The 19670-nt window shown below is 47.1% G+C and overlaps 1 protein-coding gene across 1 annotated transcript in view; it reads left to right on the top strand.

Annotated features, from left to right (window-relative positions):
- Positions 1-19035, top strand: part of Prkca (protein kinase C alpha) — a 396507-nt gene extending 377472 nt beyond the window's left edge. The window contains exons 16-17 of the mRNA XM_057773855.1: positions 602-742; positions 12768-19035. Coding sequence (XP_057629838.1) covers positions 602-742; positions 12768-12932 — 306 coding nt within the window. The 3' untranslated portion in view covers positions 12933-19035. The remainder of the gene's footprint in view (positions 1-601; positions 743-12767) is intronic.
- The last annotated feature ends 635 nt before the right edge of the window (positions 19036-19670 follow it).

Raw genomic sequence — 19670 nt, 5'->3', positions numbered from 1 at the left:
CATACCTTGAAATGAGTCACTTGCTGTCTTTGCTGCAACGTGTGCTTTTTCCTAGCCCCTGTGCCTGGTGATGTTTTATCCAGGCAACAGGAGGAACGTGATGCTTGTCGCGGCATCCCATGGGATGCTGGCCTACGGTACTTTCAGCACACATGGTTTTCAGTGATCTTAAGCCTTTTTGTCAGTTGTGCATAGAAATAACATGAACTTCTCTTTCTCCTTCCCTCTGCCCCACCTTCCTTCCTTCCCCTCTAGTGTACTGAAGATTGAGCCCAGAGGTGTATGCCCTGTAAAGGAAGCTCCCTACCGCTGAGCCATATCCCCAGTCCCTGCTTCCCCATCTACAGACAGAATGTCCGTTCAAAGCACATGATACACACAGGTGCCTGTTTGAATTTTTATTCCATTTGGCCATTGTTTCCAACTGTGAAAATCACTCTACACAGACCACACCTGTCAGAGCACATGTGTTTCTTGGTGAACGTCCAGTGTGTTCTCAGGCCGCACCACCATCTATGCCCAGAGGCAGATCTAGCCAAGGAAAGTGCTGGCTCCGGGAGACTGCTGTCATCAAGCTGTCTTTTTGACTCTTTCTCTCCAGCTTATGACCAAACACCCCGCCAAGCGACTGGGCTGCGGGCCTGAGGGAGAGCGGGATGTCAGAGAGCATGCCTTCTTCAGGAGGATTGACTGGGAAAAACTGGAGAACAGGGAGATCCAGCCACCATTCAAGCCCAAAGTGGTGAGTCCTGAAGAGCGTCCTGAGCTGTGTCCCTGATCCTGGGTGTGACCCTCCCTTTCTCTGGGAAGTAGGAGGCTAATGACCCTGGCCTTGGCAGAGTAAGGAAAATGGTTGAGCCACCAGCTCGGGACCATGCACAGCCATGAAATCTGATGGCCAGGGTTCCGCTCCCTTCACAGAGTGAGGACAGATGTGAGGACAGAGAGAGGACAGATGCACAAACCTTTAGCCCTCCTCACCCTCTCAAGGATGGCCACAGAACACCCAGACAATTAACCACCTACTTCTCCAGCCTCCCTGACATCCCACCTCACCATGGGACCCCAAAGCACACCTAGATCTCCACCAACTCACAGGCAGGGCCTGGACACCATTCCCACAGTGGCTTCCGCACCCACGCATCCACTGCGAGGAGAGTCGGCCACCACCAGCTCCACCATTGCTGGTTTTTTTCAACTTCTGCTATGTGATTCCCATTCTTTAGAGTTCTGTTTGACCCGTCATACGATGGCCCCTGTTCCAGACTCTTTTCAAACATTCGTTCATATAGTCCTCCTGACACCCCTGTAAGGAGACATTATTGTCACCGCTTTGCATTTGAGAAAACCAATGTCAGAATAACTCGACAAAAGACACAGCTGGCAGATGCAGGCAGGATGGCGTCGGGGTCCTTTCCCCACTGCGATGTCTCAGTACGTTGGTGACAGCTCCGCAGCTTCTTTTGGTAGTCACTATGGAAGCCACTATGTCGCTTCTTATAGCTTCCGTCCCTAGAACTAAACAAAACCGAGTGTCTTTAAAATGCCAACTCCTCACACACCCCGCCTGCTTCTCCACACTGCTCAGGATACCTCCCCACCCCTTCCAAGTCTTGGCCCCAGCGAGCCTCTGCCTGTGCTCTCCAGAGACGGGAAGGCGAGTTGCATCACCATGGTCAGCATCGCCTTCACTCTGCCGGATCGGCCCCAATCTGTCTCTGACCAGCGTACCTGAGCAGGCGAGGGGACCCCTGTGGTGGCAGAGTTGCTGAGTAGGGGCAGCAAATCCTTCCTCAGATGTGTCCACGTGCCCTCTGTGCCAAAAATATCACTGGCAGCGGTGAGTCCGCTGGACTTTATTCTCCTCAGACATTTTTAGCCCAGACTGAAGACAAACTAAAATTAATCAGGTCAGTTGACTTCCCCCTGAATCATTGTTGCAAACAGGCAACTAAATAGACACACAGACACACACACACACACACACACACACACGTCCAGATTCTCTTCCGTCAGCCCTGGATTTGGGTGCTCCTACAAGGACCACTCCTTCAGGTCACATGACCTGGTTGTAAGACTTGGGGAGAGATGAGTTGATGCAGATAGCTCAGCAGGACAGTGTTTAAGAGTTTCTTCTTGTTCACAGCTACCTTCGTCCTTATCTTCCTAAATTAAAACGTGCAATGTCGGCAGTGGTGACTGAAGCAAGGAACAAGAGCCCCCCACCCACCCACCCCTTTCCCCATGTAGACCCTGTTTAAAGGATCAAGCAGAGAGGAATTCCTAGTCCGTCACTTCAGAAAGAGGCAGAGTGCCGCAAACCCAACCATAAAGCAGTTTCTTCTGGTTCTTCTCACCTTGGGTTCAGAACAAAACTATTTCAGTCTCCCAGCTTTTATAGGTCACCGGCCTTAAACTCATGGGTAGGGGGAAAACCGGGAGTGACTTATCTCAGGAAGCTGAGAATGTGGAAGGATCTGGAAGCATAGTGGTTCCTGGGGTAACAGCTGATGTATCAGCAGTGTTTATCTTTTTATTCCCAACGAACGGCAGTTTGTTTGTTTGTACTGAGTGCTAGTTTAAAAAGGAATACGTTGCATTTGGCTGTGAGGAAACAACCCCAGCATCACAGACAGAACAGAAACTGCAGTTCCTAAAGCTGCAGCTTTTGTGACAAGGCCAGAGGCAAGAACAAGCCACACATGCTCACAGTGAGCTTTTCTGGCCTTAGTCCTGTGCTCAAGGAGGGAGGAGCCAGAAAGAAGGTAGGGACAGACGTCAGGCAAGAGAGGGGACACAGTTAAGGGGGGAAGCATGAGAAACAAGTGGGGTCAGATGCTTTGTTTTTGTTTGTTTGTTTGCTTTGGTTTGTTTTTTCACAAAGAGCGAAGTGGGGGAGTTCCTGGTCATATGCTGGCCATCAGAGTGTCATGCTTTAAGCTCAGCCCCCACCCTACCCCACCATTCCCCAGACCCAAGACAGTCAGCTGATGGAGGTGGTTCTTGTATTTTATCTGTTGCTTTCATTGGTTAACTAATAAACTGCCTTAGCCCATTTATAGGCCAGCCCTTAGGTGGGTGGAGTAAACAGACAGGATGCTGGGAGAAAGAAGCCGAGTGAAGGAGTCGCCATGATTCTCCCACTCCAGACAGACGCAGGTTAAGATCTTTCCTGGTAAGCCAACTCGTGGTACTACACAGAATATTAGAAATGGGTTAGATCAATATGTAAGAGCTAGCCAATAAGAGGCTGGAACTAATGGGCCAGGCAGTGATTAAAAGAATACAGTTTCCGTGTAATTATTTCGGGGCATAAGCTAGCAATGCGGGCGGCCGGGTGCCGGGGACGCAGCCCCGCCGCTCCTATTACAACAGTCAGCCACCTCCTAATCTCAGGTGAGGAAGCTCATGCAAGGGTCCCTATGTTGTCACTCTGTTCATGGCACAGTGCTGGCGTGGAAATCCCCTACCAAGAACAGGTCAGTAGTCAAAAGGTCATATGGGAGAGAGGAAAGCAACTTAGTCAAAGTCACAGTATGGTTAGCATAGTTTGCGGGGAGAAAGGGCTGCAGACAGACACGACTCTGGGATGTGGCTTCCCAGCTTCCCCCGTGAAACACACTTCCCTGATCCATGGCTACACGCAAACTCAGCGGCGCATCCAGGAAAAAGGCAGCTGAATGTTCTCTAACAGGTAGTTAGTTCCAAGAGGGGCAAGCAGCCCAGGCCTCTTGGTTACTGCTGTAAACACCCAGGCAGCATGGCTGCCAGAACCTTCCATGTCCTCCCAGTGGGCCTGGCTCTGAGGGCGTCTTGGTGGAGGCTTCCTGGAGGGTTTCTAACAAGCACTGATGATTCCATTTCCCTGAGAATTGCAGGATTAAGAGTCATTAGCTGTTCTCCCATTTGTACTGCTCTGGTTGCCTGGAATTAGCCTTGGCTTGTTGTTGTGTTCCAGCTGTGGGACTTGACGTGCTCACGTTGACTGGCGGCTGCAGGGCAGCTTATCTGTGCGTGTGGATTCAGGAGTCTATTAGGTGTTCTGTTGTGTTTTTTGTTCTTTATTTTCTACTCTCTACTACTTTAAAAACCTCTGAAGAAAAATGATTCCAGAATTACTGATAACCCACACACACACTAGGAGGGGAGAGACATTACACAGCAGGGCAGACATGGAACTTACTGAGAAGAATCGGGGTTCTCTTGGGGTTCAGTCTTTTTACCTCTTTTTATCACTTGAATAACAACTTAAATTAGCCTTTAGATCAAATCGTCATACAAAATGTGAGGTGTCACAGCCAAAGACCCTTATGGTGTAGAACCCATTGGGAAGTTCAATACAGAACCTTCCATCTCCCGCTGACATTAAAGTCAAGAGCCACAGTGCTTAGTAGCCTGCCTACTATGAGAGGTCATGCATACAGGAGTGCAAAAAGACAAGAGTGGTGGCCATCACATATGGGGACTAGAGTCTCAGCAATGAGGGAAGAGAAGGCTCAGTCCTCAACAGAGCCATGTCTGTCCCCCAGAGGCTTCCCTGTGCCACTGTGAAGTCAAGATTGTCCCTAGGCTGGGTAGAGGCTTTCCTGTACTAATTTGCCATAAAGTAAAGGTAAAACCAGACAGGGGTGCTGTACAGATCCAGAAGTGAAGCCACTAGACAACTGTCCCCTTGTCCTTATGAGAAAAGTGCCATCCAGCCTGTTACCAGTGAGCTGCTCAAGGAAGCACATACAGCCAACTTCAGTTGTGATGTGCTCAGTGTTCCCCACAGCCAACCGAAGTCATTAAAAGAAAGTCTGTCCATATTCAGACAGCTCCGTGAAAGAGGTGCTCCTTTTGGAAGACATGTCACCTCTGAGAAAGGTCCCTCTTCAGTTAAAGCAGAACCAAATGCTCCTGCTCTCCTGTGGCTTCGAGCAGGCAAGGAGGTATTGCACAAGGAATGATACAGCCAGCCTGCTTGGCCCCTGACTCTCATCCAGGGAAGGACAGCCCCCTCTTTCTGCTTGGCCTAAGAAGCGAAGGTCCTTAGCAGCCACTCTGACTGCAGGGCTGGTCTCCTGGTGAACTGGTCATGCAAATGACATGGCCTCGAGCCACTTTTCTGTTTCCCCAGACACAGAGAAAGCACAGAGTTAATTGATTCTTTTCCTCTTTTGAATTGTATCCATTGGCACAAGAAGGCACAGTAGCTGCTCCCAGACAAGCCAAAAATAGCCACTGTACTAGAAGGGATGTTAAGAGGAAGGATGTCAACCTGTGAAGTCAACACCAAGAACTAAATATCCCTGAATCCACAGGTAGGAGAAGCATTTTTTAGATGAGCCAGTCTCTCAAGAGCCAACCTTCCTTGGGAAGTTATTGTAGTGACTTTACCAAAAGGAGGTAGGAAAAACTAGAATAACTTTCACCAGGGTGTTGTCATCCTTGAGGCGAGAGTCAAAGACAGTAAGAACAGCAAGCAGAGGCATAGGTGTCACGGGCTCGGCAGGTGCAATCATGATTCCTTCCCCCACCCCACCATCGGGGGAGCCAGCGACGGGCATGCTTACAAGATGAGGGTCCTCTTGCATGACGTCATTAGCTTGTTTAAAGAATATGGTGATGGTTTGGGGTTGGCAGGGTTTTGTTTTTTTTAATTATTTTGAAAGAATTTCTCAGCCCTGTGAAAGAGTTGGGAAACTGGGCATGGTGGCAGCCCTCCAGTAAATCCAGTACTCAAGAAGTAGAGGTAGTGGGATCATGAACTGGAAGACACCCTGAACTACATAGTGAGATCCTGTCTCAAAAGAGCCAAAGGCTAGAGGTGTGACTCGGGTACAGCACTTGCCTGGAATGCGTAAAGCCTTGGGTTCAATCCCAGCTCTGCAAGGAAAAAAAGTAGGGGGTGGGATGGGGGATCATAAAAGAATCTCTACCATCCCATTGTCCAGATTCTCTAGATGTTAGCATTTGACCATGCTTGCTCTGTTCTTTTTTCAATTTCTTCTCTGAACCAATACACACACACACACACACACACACACGCACACACACAGTGTGTGTGTTTTCCCGAACCACTTGAGATTAAGTTATAGGTATTATGCTTCTTGAACCATAATGACCCTGTGTTATTTTCTAAACTTGAGGACATCTCATGGCACGGTGTTCTTTTAATAACGAGTCTGCAAAGTTGCTTATCTGGAACAGCAGCTACTCAGGTGAAGGAGGAAGTCTGTAGAGACTGTCTAACTGAGATAATGTCTCGGGCACATCTAATCAGCCCTCTTGAGTGGCAGGCTGGTTCGTTTTCCTGGCCTTTCCGTTGAGCTAGTAACAGGGAGGCTAATTAAAATTGAGATTCTTGGGGCTCCACAGGCTTTGCTGACAACTTAAAAACACTAACCATCCTTGGAGACAGAAGAAATCACATCATGGTGCATTGGGGTTTGAGTTAAGCCTTTAAATCACTCGCTGTCAGCATCTTTCACTGGTGATTAGAAGCAAGCACTTTCTCCTAGTCTTTAGTAATTGCTTTCCCAAATATTTTTCTACTTGGGAGAAATGAAACCTTTTTAATAATAAAAAATATAAGCCTTAGAGTTTCAGTGGTTAAAGACACTGTACTACAGAATGCTCTCAGTTTTGTTTTTTGGTGGGTTTTTTTTTTTTTTTTTGGTTTGTCTTTTGATAAAGGGTTTCTCTATGCAGCCCTGACTATTCTGGAACTCACTGTGTAGATTAGGCTGGCCTCCTTGAACTCAAAGATCTACCTGCCCTTGCCTCCTGAGTGCTGGCATTAAAGGTGTGTGCCATCATACTTGACTAAAGCCCTCACTTATGTGGACTTATGTCTGTCAGGAAACCCATCCATAAAACGAGACTCCCTCCAAACAGCTTCTGCCCAAGACAATGTCCTAAGGAGGTGAGCTGACTATGTCTAATGAAGTCCAAAAAAACTAAAGCCCTTCTCTAGCCCCTCCCCCCAGGAGTGTTGGCCAGAAGTAGAGGACATCTCAATCTCTTTCAGGTAATTGTTACCATTAAAATACTATCTGTCTGTGGCCAAATGATCAGCCAAGCAGTAAAAATTATAAAAGGGAAGATGGTCTCTCCCCCTCCCTAACTTCTAGTCCCACAATTCATGATCTTTCCTGTAACCTTTCAGAAAGTTCTATGTATGTGTAAACCCATACATAAAGGACCCAATATGGCATTTGGCATCTCATGTCTTTCACATAGCAATGCACCGCAGAGGTTCGTGGGTTCGTGGCATTCTTCACACAGCCATTCCTGATTCTCGACATCTCCAAATCCTCTCCTCTGTCCGTTCTTATTCTCCAGACTTTCTCTACCAAAATGCACTGGCTTCAGTGGGCATCCAGGCCTTCGGTGAGCACACTTCCAGAACCTTGAGTGACTAAGCAGACTAACCGCACTGTTTAACCATTAACCCCGTGCGTGCCGCTGCTTGCCCTCCTCCTGCATCAAGACCTTCCCTGAGCATGCTGATCTTCGTGGAAAGGCCAGGGCCTTCTGGACACTTGACCTTACTACCCAGGGAGCATAGAGCAGATTACACCAGCTCGTGTCTGCCATCGGCTGCTTAACTCACACAAAGAAGTGTGAGGAGCTGTGCCCAGGAGGGGCCACAGCTTCCCAAATGCTCACACTGTACCGCACAGTGCTGTAGTCTCCCCCAGAGCAGAGACTGCAGGACAGGCAAGCATTCTGCTGATGCCAAGGATACCTTGACATATCTAGCAACTGTAAGAGGCCCTCCCCAAATTCCTGCATTTCCTTTGATTTCTATGCTTTTGCAGCTAACCTTTATGATTCGTTTGTTCTGAACTCGGCCTACCCCTGGGATCTGTGTGGTTCTGCTTCCTAGCGTCATTATTCTGTCACCACTCACGCATGCTCCTGTGCCAGCGACCATGGAGTTGTAGTCAATACAACTGAGACACCATAGAGCTCAGACCAGCACATGTATTGCACATGCTCAGTGCTTCTCAGGGGTAAGACCCGCAGACTGGGAGCCATGCCCTGCAGCATAGCTCATTCCTCTCCCTCTGCTCTTTCACAGAACAGAAGGGTTTGGAAGGCTGCTTGCCACCCAGGGTGTGGGTACAGAACTTTGCAGCTCGGCTTCCCCCTTGAGCCTGCATCACTCTGTGCTCCGGAACGTCTTTACTGTGCCTGCCTTCTCTTGGGGGTCACTTTATTGATTGGTAAATTCACTAGACAGGTGATGGTTTCTCTTCTGTCTGTCATGATAAAATGCCCTGACAAAAGCAACTTAGGAGAGGAAGAGTTCGTGTCAGCTCATTGTTTTTTGCCAAACTGAGGTGACAAAAACTCAAGCTCGCTAGTCACATCCATGGTGAGGAGAGAAAGAATGGATGCCTGCCGGCTTGCACTCGCCTTGCTCCTCCCACTCCTGCGTAGTCAGGATCCCTGGCTTAGGGAATGCTGTCACCCTCAGGAGGAAGGGCTTCCTCAGTGTAATCTGGACGATCCCTCCCAGGCGTGTCCACGGGTCAGCCTGATCTGGGCAGTCCCTCGCTGAGACTGCCTTCCAAGGTGGTTCTAGATTGGGAATAGCCAATGAATAAAACTAATCATCATGGGTAGAGGTATCAAATGACGAAAAGGTTAATTCCCTAATGAAGAGATAGAAGGCAGATTGTTAATAGCCCCATGCATCCTTCAGATATCATCAGCTGGCATGCAGGGCTCTTGCTACACGTTTGTATCTTCTCTCCGTGTGTCTCATCACATAGAAAAGCTTCACATCTGTTAAGTCCTTCAGCCCGCACCGCAGCCTTGGAAGGTGGGCGGTCACATCCTCATTTTACCTTTAAAGGGGGACGAGATTCCTAAAGCTGCACCTGGGCCTCTTGGTCTCTGGCCCAGTCCTCACTCTGCTGTCTCTCCTCAAGAGTGTCGGCACTGCCCAATGCGGGGGCCAGACACCAACTATTCTCAAGGAGATGGGGGGGGACCTGCCTGGGTTCACACATCAGCCCAGTCAGGTCTGGACCGCTTCCTGCTGACCGTTTCTCTGCTGAGTTTGTTCCATGCCACCTTGCTGGCAAAGGTTTCCACTGGCGAAAGCTGTTGGTGGCCCTGGAGGTGTGTGCCATGCTTCCTCACTCCAGAGGCACTGTTCGTAAGCTGATTTAGCCGCTGTGCGGGTCTAGTGGACCAGAACTCAGAGGTCACAAACAACCCAAACTTGCCTGTTGCTGTAGCTGCTGTGGAGGCTGCCCTTCAAATGGCTGTGGTAATAATGTCCCGGCTTCATGCCTGATGAATGTCAGGAGAGCATCTGCAGTCAAGCTAGCTCCTCCCACCACTCATTCTCTTGCTTATCCACAGATCTCACTGGTTGCCCCCATTTTTCTCTTCCTACTCAACTCCAAGGTGGCACCTGAAGCTCTGTACCCATCGAGCTGATGATCTCAAGGTTGGATCACAGGCAGCGGGCACTGGATTCTTAAATGTATATTATCTACTGCCCAAGCAGCCAAAGGGCTCTGGTGTTTGTTTGTTTGTTTGGGGATGTTTTGTTTTGTCTATGTCATGGTTGGTGTGTCTGAACTTGAGTGATTCAATTTTTATTCTTTGTCCTCAGCCTGCCCTTGCCTCTGGTCTTCGCCTAAACTGAGTCAGATTAAGAAAAGCCTAAAATGTGATTTCTCTCCCTCTCTTTCTTTGAGCCAGGGAAAATTCCCAGGAGCGTTAAGGTGAGAGAAGAGGAAGGTGTCTCTGGTGCTGAGCAGTTTTGAGACTAGCAGTCACGTGGTCATTGAGAATGATCACAGATCAGTGACTGGATTGGCTGGGGCTCCAGGCTGTCCCTTGGCTCCACAGTCTTCAGTACAGATGGCACAAGGCTTCACCAAAGGAGCATTTTCATCCCACTTATGACATTACTTGGTTTCATGAGCACCTAGGCACCATAGCTATAACTTTCTCTGGAATACTGGTTGTCGGATTGGATGTCTTCTTCCTTCCCTGTCTCTCCCAGTGTTGATGTTTGTGTAGCTCCCCTTTGTACATTTTGAGAACTCTCCTTTTAGATTTTGGATTTGTTTTCCCTCCTCTGGCAATAAATCCATGGCGCTAAGAACTTCCCACTTAAAACTAATTTGTGAGCATCATAAAGACAGTATTCAATAAAGACCCACATCATACAATCTTCTTAGAGAACAAATGCATAAATGTAATACCATACAGGCAGGCAAAGGGAACATTGCCTTGGCCAGCCTTGTTCTGCCTTGTAGGGAACATATCCTCTCTTTTTTCTCAGAACCTCCTCCTTTCTCTTCTTTACATAGTCAGTATCAGAAAAAGGACAGATGATGTCTTCTTGAGGGTGCTCTTGCCCACCCCCTGAAAGCATCAACAGTAACACTTTTGTATTCTTCCAAGGAGTGGGTACCCATCCACTGGATTCCAAAGGGAGTTTTTCTCAAAGCCAACCCTCACAGGGTGGTACCACTCGCTTTTTCTGTGGGCTTCTGCAGCTTTTGCATGCTCCGCTCCCACACATGACTGCTGCTGCGCAATTTCCTTGTCTGCCCCTTCCCACCAGCCGCAGGCCCTCTCATTACAGTCTAGATATACAGAGACCAGTATATCTTTCATAACAGCTGCACTGCTGACCTTTTGAGCCAGTAAGTCTTTGGGATTGAGAGGAAGTCCTTCATTTTAGGGCATTTAGCAGTGTCCCTTTCTAACTGCTAGTTGGCAGTGGCATCCTTGTCCAAGTTATGCGACAATTAAAAAATTGATTCCATTGTTAAAAAGCCATGTCTTTCCAAGAAGCCAACTGTTTCTTTAGCAGTCGACATCATTGCAGTAGGACTGAATGTTGAACGCGATACCTCAATGGAAGCTGCTTTCCATTATTTATCTGATTTATGGATCAAATGCAGACTCCTGGTCAGTTCCTGAGAAGGAACAGTATCTACTCAGCTGCTTCCTGAAGAGCCCTTTTCAGTGGTCCAGGATGTTCCCTGCATGTGGGGTGATGTGATTGCAGGCTGTGCCTCTGCTCACCTTGGCTTTGAAGTGCTTTGGGTTCTTGCAAAGAAAAACATCGTGGGAATAAAAACTTTGAAAGCCAAAGCTTTGTCGTCCCATATGTGGGAGCAGGACTGATGATGAGTGTGTTTCATTGCCTGTATGGACTACACAGGGGGACTTAAGCCCCGCCAGATCCAACAAGACCATACAGACCTCTGCCCTTACCACACATGCACTCCGCACATTGCCATCCCCATTGCTACAGTGTGAAAATAATACCAGAAAGGAACGCTGTTGTTTTTGAAGACCTTGCTTTAAACTTAAGACATGCTTTCTACCTCCTTAGACACTTCGCAGTGTGTTTTATTTGCTGAAAAGAAAGGAAAATCATAACGAAATGAGATTTTCTAGAAAACCCATCTAGAAGATAGAAGAAGTGAGAAAATACAGCCCCTGAGGCTAACAGATCTTAGTTTAAATAATAATAATAATATTGTGTGCTGAACTCTGACCAAGTACTAGGTTCTATGTGGAACTTGACAATAAACCTTTTTAACGGCATGAAGGGGAGATACAGTTCCTCTCCCTACTCTACAAAAGAGAGACTTGGGTAGAATCCACCTCACAGATTACCTAGACCTGCCCTCTGCTGGAGATCCAGCAATGCCTCATTAGGTTAAAGCCTATGCCGACTCAAAATAAGTGCTGCCAGCAGGTCAAAGAGTAATGGTTTGCAGCATGATCAGAATCCGCGTTAGTAGCACTGGTGAAACTCCCAGCTCTTCTTGGAAGTCCCAGGGACCTTGGCATGCCTTAACCTTTCTAGGTATCTGGAAGAGTGAGGCTGCTCATTCCCTACATTCCCAAGAGTTTAAAGTTTTGCAGGTGCATCGGGCAGCAGGTCTTCTGTAACTCTAAGTCGTATAACTGACTCTGAGTTGAGTAAGACTGGTGCAGTCCTGCTTAAGCAGCTGTCTAGTTAGACCCTCACAGGGGAGCTATGCCAGAAGCCTCCATTTGCAAAGAGTGTCTTGGCGGATCCTGGAGGAGGATGCTATTCAAGACAACCACAGGCTTTACTGCGCCTCTCTGGTAAAGTGCTCACCTCCTCCCGCCCTGAGACCACGCTGTGAATGAGCTCCATGTTGATCTGCCTGCCACTGGGCCGCCCTATCCAGATGTGCAGAATTCTTGCTGGGTGTAAAAACTTATCTCCTACCATTGTAACTATACCTATCCCATACTGCTTTAAGATTACTCTGAGGGTTGGAGTTTCTAAAACATCCCGGGCATATGGCAAAGATACACAGCTTCTGTCTGATAATGAATATTAGTACAAAGAAGCAGATGTGGGACAGTAACGTAACCCTGTCCATTCAAGGGCACTTACAGGCACAATCAACATCATGGCCTCTTCAACATGGAGCTATGACTGATGGCCCTGTGTGTGCACCATTCATGCTAATAGCTCATGCTTGCTCAACAAGGTAATGTTGAAGTTAAGAGAGGCTGTCATCTTGCTATGTTGTAACCAACAGTGTGTTTCTATTTAGAGTTTTGATTCTAAGAATATGTGAAGATTTACAATCCAGTAACGCTCTGTTGTTTGCTGTGCCTAGCTTCTGTTTCCAGTAGGCCTGCAGTCCTCCAAGAGTCCCAATTTCCCGGGACATGCCCTTTCCCTCCAAATGCTCGCAGAATACTACCCCTGTATTGTGCATTTTCTGACCTCTTTTTTTTTTTCTCCACAGTGCGGCAAAGGAGCAGAAAACTTTGACAAGTTCTTCACAAGAGGGCAGCCCGTCTTAACACCGCCAGATCAACTGGTCATCGCTAACATAGACCAGTCTGATTTTGAAGGGTTCTCGTATGTTAACCCCCAGTTTGTGCACCCGATCTTGCAAAGCGCAGTATGAAATCCACAAACGAGAGATCAAATGCCTCCCCAGCCCCCAGCCTCCCCAGCAGTGGGAAATGTTCCTTAACCCTAAAAATATAAGGCTATGGCCTTGTTTGTTATTCCACACAGAGGCCTGAAAATTCTAAGGACATTAGTCCATAAGTGATCAACTTTTCAGGATCTCTCTCTCTCTCTCTCTCTCTCTCTCTCTCTCTCTCTCTCTCTCTCTCCTCTTCTCTTTTACAACCAAGAACATTATCTTAGTGGATGATGACATATGTACAGAGTCCAGCTTAATTATGCGGAAGCACATCTGGCTCTAAGTTAATTCTTCCTAGAAAACGAAGAGATGTGTACTCCCTTCCCTTTTTTGGTATGATCTGATATATTCTCCACACCCTCCATCTTTGGATTTTCATCATCAGGATCCCTCAACCAGAGGTAGTAAAGTGAACCTCCTCCAGCTCAAGGGCTGGAAGCATCTCGACCCAAGATGTCTTTGGAAGGAAAGAGCAGGAAGCCCAAAGAGTAAGCAAAGAGAGGTTGGGGGTGTAGAACCTCCAAGACCCCATTGCTTCTGTCCTCTGCTTCAGTGGAAACAGTTCCTAGAATCTGAGAGGGCAGAATGAACCTAATCGCCGTCCCCAAATGTCACAGCGCAACCATAGTGCAGCAGTTTAAGAACGGAAGAAAACTTCAGACGAATATTCATTGAATCTATCATCTGGGTTGCCCTACTTGGTTGGTAACTATCTTGATGACTCATTCTTTTTAAGAGGCCAAATCATCTAAGGACATTGCTAAAGAAGCATGTGAAATCATTTCAGATCAAGGATAAACCATGTGTATGTTCATTTTAATCTCTGGGAGGTGATTCCTCGGTCCAGGGTGCCATCGGTAATTATCATGCCACTATTCGCGAGTGTTGTTAGCCAACCCCACACACACATGATAATATTTTACTACCTTTGTGGGTACCCTTCCTCAGAAGCTGACGTGTATGACCCCACCCCTTTTTGTACTATTTATTTAATAAGCTGCAGTGTTGTTTATGAAAGTACAATGTATAGTAATTTAATCAAAGTATTGAGTAGCATCAGCCCCTATTGATGGATTTTCCTCCTTTCTCTAGCCCTAATATCCACTTAGAGATGAAAAACAATATAGTTTGGGTTCCCCTTTCCAGTTCCTACTGAATGACACACCTGGAGCTGTAGGATCAAGATACTTTATGCTTATATCAGCTCAAAGATGTTTTTCTTGCTAGAAGGATTTTAATATGTTTTGTGAGTGCATCATGCAATGGATTTTGCATGTTTATAATAAACCTTAATAGCAAGTTAATCTATATTATTGATATAATTGTATCAAGTATAAAGAGTATTACGATAATTTTTATAAGACACGATTGTGCTATATTTGTGAAGGCTCATGTTTTCAGTCTGCTTTAAGATTAAGTGTTAGCTTTACTCATTGCTGCTGTTGCTCCCTCTTACCTGCTCCCCCATACACTGGCACTCTATCATAAATATTAATTTTTTAATGTAGATGTAATTTTAAATATGAATGACTACTTTACACATTTAACTAGGCTTTTACTATATATGTATATATGTGTATATATATATATTTGATTCTACCTGCAAACCCCGGTTTTGTTTGTGGGAATTATTTTTGAGATGAGACTCAGTTAACATCTTCATGGCATCCTCTGTTCGGGTTCCTCCCACACACCTCCTCTTGGAGGCAGCTGGAAACATTTAATTCCAGTGTACCCGATATGTTTGTATACATGTGGCATTGATACAGCACCTAGGCTGAACTCCGTGTGTGTGTGTGTGTGTGTCTCTGTCTGTCTGTCTGTCTGTCTGTCTGTCTGTCTTACTCTTTTCAGCCTATGTCTTTTGGGTACTCTAGGGGTGGAAGGGTGGGAGAATTCCTTTCTGTATGTTCATATGGACACAAGCAGAAGTACATAGTCTTTGTCCCAGAATGACCCAGTGTGTACTCCAGCACACACAAACTCCATGAGACAAGCTTTATCCCCATGCCTACATATAACCATCCCTGAAGCTGTTCCCAACAGACCCTTTCCAGAGGCACACGCTGTCTTAAAGCTATTGCTAGAACATTCCAGTCTTTGAAGAGCACTTCTTTGGTAAAGCACCTTCCCGATGCACAGTGTTTAGAAGAGGCAGGCTTCTACAGAGTTCCCACCTGTCCTTCTAGAAGGCGTCTCTCCTGGAAGCATCTCCCAGCTAAGCTCTCCCCTGTCGTTCTCCACCTGTCGGGCTGACAGTTACGTACACACAAACCACCAGGACAGGAGCATAGCCTGTTCTGAAAACCCCTAATCACAAGGCGATATGGAGCAGGGAATGGGCCAGACCAGAAAAGAGCAGTTTCTTCTGCAATCTTTCATGAGTTCTGAACTTCAGAACTCAAAAAGGGACTCATGTATTGATCTTAGAAGTCAAGCTCATAGTCTTGGCGACCACCTTTTCAAAAATACTCGGCTTAGTCCAACAGTAAAGGAACTGGCTTGTGAGCCTTGGAATGAAGGGATTGTTCTTTACCAGGTGAAACAGCAGGGCTGATTGCCGGTGAACCTCTCAAAGTGAGGGAAGCCACAGAGAAGAGACACAAGGGTCGTGGACAATCCATCCCAAGGTGCCAAGCTGCCTGTTTGTCTTAAGCAAAAAGCAGGCTTGAGTTTTCCCGTGAACAGCCAACATCCAGCTCCAAGTGATTCGGCTTCTCTAGCAAGCACGTTACAATCCCTTGGGTGGCTTGTATGCTTAGAGACTGTGAAGCAGCATTGTCAAGAGGGAGGAAAATCCCCCAATAACAGAGTCACAGAGCCGGCCTTTTGCCTAAGGAACAGCACACTGGCGGACAACCCGGAGAAATGATAGCTGTTTAAGGAAGTCTATTTTATACACCGCTGAGTGTTAAATTTAGATAAAGGCTAATACTTTAAAGATCTGGGCAGCCTGAGACAGTTATTGCTGCAAAGCTAACTCATGTGGATAGCCATTAGCAGCTGCTAGGTAGGATCAAGTGATAAAACTCTACATCACTGTCCCACTCGACAAGCCTTGTGTGAAGTGGGGCTCCCGGGACAAGGCTACCATTTGAACTGAAGCCACCATATTGGCAGCTGGAGTCAGGAGGGTTCCCTGAAGGGTTTAGCCCCTGGGGGAACTCTTTCAGAAGTACCTGCCCTCAGACTCTGCCTGCACTGGTAGGTCCTGTGGACAGAACCTGGCACAATCTGAGTCTCCACAGGACCATCTAGCTGTGACCCAGAAAATCCACTGAAAATGTTTTGTATTATATTCCCCTGGAAGGTGGCCATTTCTGTGCGGCAGTTCTCCCTCTTCCACCACAGGCCAGTGGGATAACTCTGCTTTGGGCACGGCATCTCAGGTTCTCTAGCACTTGGGGTGAATGGAAAAGCTGGAGTATGCTGCCCTGGAAAGGTGATGGGAGGCCCACCTCCAGGCAGGAGATAATCCAGGAGGCGAATGAGAAGCCCCAGGAACTAAAATGACTGTCCTCACCGAATCAGCCTCTTATCTCTGTGGCCTAGTTTGAGTCTTTTCTTTAGTTGGTCTTTTTATTAGTAATTTGAGGAACTCGGGAGGCCCAAACTCAGCCTGAGGTGGTCACATGAAAGATTACCAGAGGCCAGTATTAACCCTCAAGTGTTGCGGCTCAGGGCTACAGTTCTTAGCAGTGTGGTGGCTTGCCAGGCCCCAAAGAGCCACCCTTTGATGTGTCACAAAGAGGAGGCTAAGGTCAGCACCACTGGGGAAGAGCAGGGCTTGAGTTCACCCAGAAAGACATGGGAGATGCCTGCATGGGCTTTCCAATGGGGGGCATTGTCGCAAACAGAAGTGACCCTTTGTTGGTCTTCAAATGTGTATGGTTTTTGTCAGGGGCAGTCGGTTCCCCTCTCAGACTCAGCTGTAAGAAGTCCTTTGCTCTGGGCGGAGTCAGACCAGCCAGCAGACCCTGGAAGCCACTAAGCTCCGCCTCTTTCCATCTGATAATTGCGGGCAGCTGAGACTAGGTGCAGAAGTTTAAAAAAAAAAAAAAAAAACCAACAAACTGTGTCCTGCCAGTTTCTGCCGAGCAGGAAAAATAAGAAGGTTTGTGCAGGACTTTGTTTTCTCAAAACGGAAGAGAGGGGGAAGTGAGAGTCACGTGGCTTTGAAGGCCTCGGCAGGGCAGCACCACCTGACAGTCATTTTCTCGCCCTGGTCTTACGACATCACCTATTTCTTGTGTGTACGCGTCGCTCTGTTTCCTGTTTGTTTACAGCCCCAGAAGGGTGGGGGTGCCTGCCTCCTCCCTGCGCATGACTAAGCACACACTGCTCAGGAGATTCATGCTGACCCCGGGAGGTAGGGGACAGTCGTCAGCAGAGGCTCCACACAAACTTGGCGTTAGGAAACAGGTTTGAAAACTCGTTTTCCTTGAACTGCTGTTAACAAAATACGCTGGACGGTCAACCCTCCGGCCATGTCTCATTTGATCCAGTGCGGCAAAGCTAGAGAAAACTGTTTCTTTCTGATGTCAGAATAACCCAGAAAACCAGGAGAAGGGTGCCTGAGGTATGCACAGATGCGGTGGTTCTAGAAGTGGTGTCCTCTGTTTCCCTAGTGACGCTACAGCATCAAGACTCAATGGTCCAGCTTTCTGTGCCCCTCATGTGGTCAGATTTCAGTCAGTAAACACGCTGGACACACGAAGTCATTAAACAGCCTTCCTGTGACCCTCCCCGGAAGCCCACAACTTCCAAAGACTTTTTTTTTAAAACCTAAGACAAGAAATTAACTTATTAACTCTAGTAGAAGACCTGGATATCCTGGGCTATTTGTACTTTTTTATAGAGAACTTTAATAACTCAGTTCTTTTAAAATGAGTTTTTTAAAATAAAACTAATAAAAATTTCATAAAATTCCAATTCCGTGGAGCCTATAGGAAGACTTAACCGGAGTTGGAAAGCACACCCTTGACCCACAGTCCCATCGCAGCATTTACCCGCGCCAGTGAGGTCTGGAGTCCACATTGGAATGGCTGCAGGATGGTACTCTCTCTTTAGTAGACACTAAAGACAGCTGCCTAAGCGTTAGGTATCTTTAAACTGTAGGGAAGATGGCCTCACAGCCCCCCTTCCTGACATAGCCCTAGGAGAACATTTCCTGGGAATCTTGGGGACCCCTCTCCTTGCTTTCTAAGAGTTGGTGAGCAAGAACGGGGTGCTCCTTTGACTCTGTCTCCAGTTGCTTCTGATCCCTGAGTCCCTCACATTTGGTAAAAACTGAGAGATGCCCTGTAAGGATTCTGCCCATTGGGCAGTTTAAACTTCCTATCCCGAGAAGTAAGAGGCAACATGGGGTGTGCCTAGGGCTTCTGTTTCCATTTCCCTGTATGTGAGTAGACAGAACCCTACTTTTCAGAAAATAGCTACCCACCCCACTTTGTAAGAACCCCTTTTTTTTTCCTAAAATACGACAAAAGAAGGCTTTGCACTTTCAGATTAAACAACTGTGTCTTTTGTCTCCTGCTTCTTCTAAAGGCTATTCTGTGATCAATGTTTGTAGATTTTTGTTACTATTTTGCCTGGAAAAAATGTGACTCTCTCTCTTTGGGAGGTTTAGCAGACTATTAAACATTATCCACGAAGGTGGTTACTATTTTGAGCCTAAGGGTTTCTAAGAATCGGCCTTCCTGACTAAGAAGGTTTTTCAGACTATCTTTTATAGGCGATCAGAAGCATTGGAAGTTGCGTTTCCTATACAATTTCTGTTTTGTCTTATGAAGGGCACGCCATGTTTAAATCTCTCATTGAGAAACGCCATGCCAAACCCCAAATTGGTTTGGAGGAAGGAGTGCAGGTCACGGTTTGGGGCCCGAATAGGCCTGTACTGATGAGTGTAGGGGCTGTGCCACTGCTCACTGGGTTGCCGGGCAGGTGAGAAGGATGTGTAAATTACTGCATAGCTTTCTTGGATTTGTGTAACCTCTAATCTTCGTTTGCATGATTCGCTTTGTTAGATGCATTCATTGTAGTTCGGAAGCAAGTGTGTATGAATAAAGATACTGATCACTGCTGAGTGAGCGGCTGTCATTTGCATCCCGTAATGGCCTTGCAGTTCTCTCCCAGCCAGCCGGAGTTCACTGAATGGCGTCGCCGCCCCAGACACATCCTGTAGGACACTGTCTCATCTTTTCACCTGCTCCAGGCCTGGCCTGCTATTAAAGCCACCTTTTTAAAAGAATCATAAGATGGCTTTGGAGACTGGAGAGATGGCCCAGCAGTTATGGGCACTTGCTATAGAGTCATGAAGCCCGGAGTTCAGATCCCAGCACGCAAGGCAGGCAGGGTGTCCCACAAAGCCAGCACCGATGGCTTGGGCATCTTCTAACTTCTGAGCAGGCCTGTGTGATAACACACCCACTTGCCCATCTACTCACATACAAATAAACAAATGAATAAATAAATAAACATATTTTTAAAAAATCGAAATACTGTGTGCCAGGCCAGTGAGATGGTTCAGTGGGTAAAGGCACTTGCCACCCAACCTAAGGACCTGAGTTCAATCCTCAGGACTCCCATGTTGGAAGGAGAAAACTGACACCTAAAAGGTTATCCCCCCCCCCCCAGGATCTCACGTAGTCCAGGTTGTCCTCAAAGTCTTTACAGTTTGAGGATGATTCTACATTCCTAATCCTCCTGCCTCTC

Source organism: Chionomys nivalis, chromosome 7, assembly GCF_950005125.1.
Source record: "Chionomys nivalis chromosome 7, mChiNiv1.1, whole genome shotgun sequence".
In the NCBI taxonomy this organism is placed as follows: Eukaryota; Metazoa; Chordata; class Mammalia; order Rodentia; family Cricetidae; genus Chionomys; species Chionomys nivalis.
The sequence above is the reverse complement of the archived record's forward strand: the minus strand, read 5'-3'. Positions and strand labels throughout refer to the sequence as shown.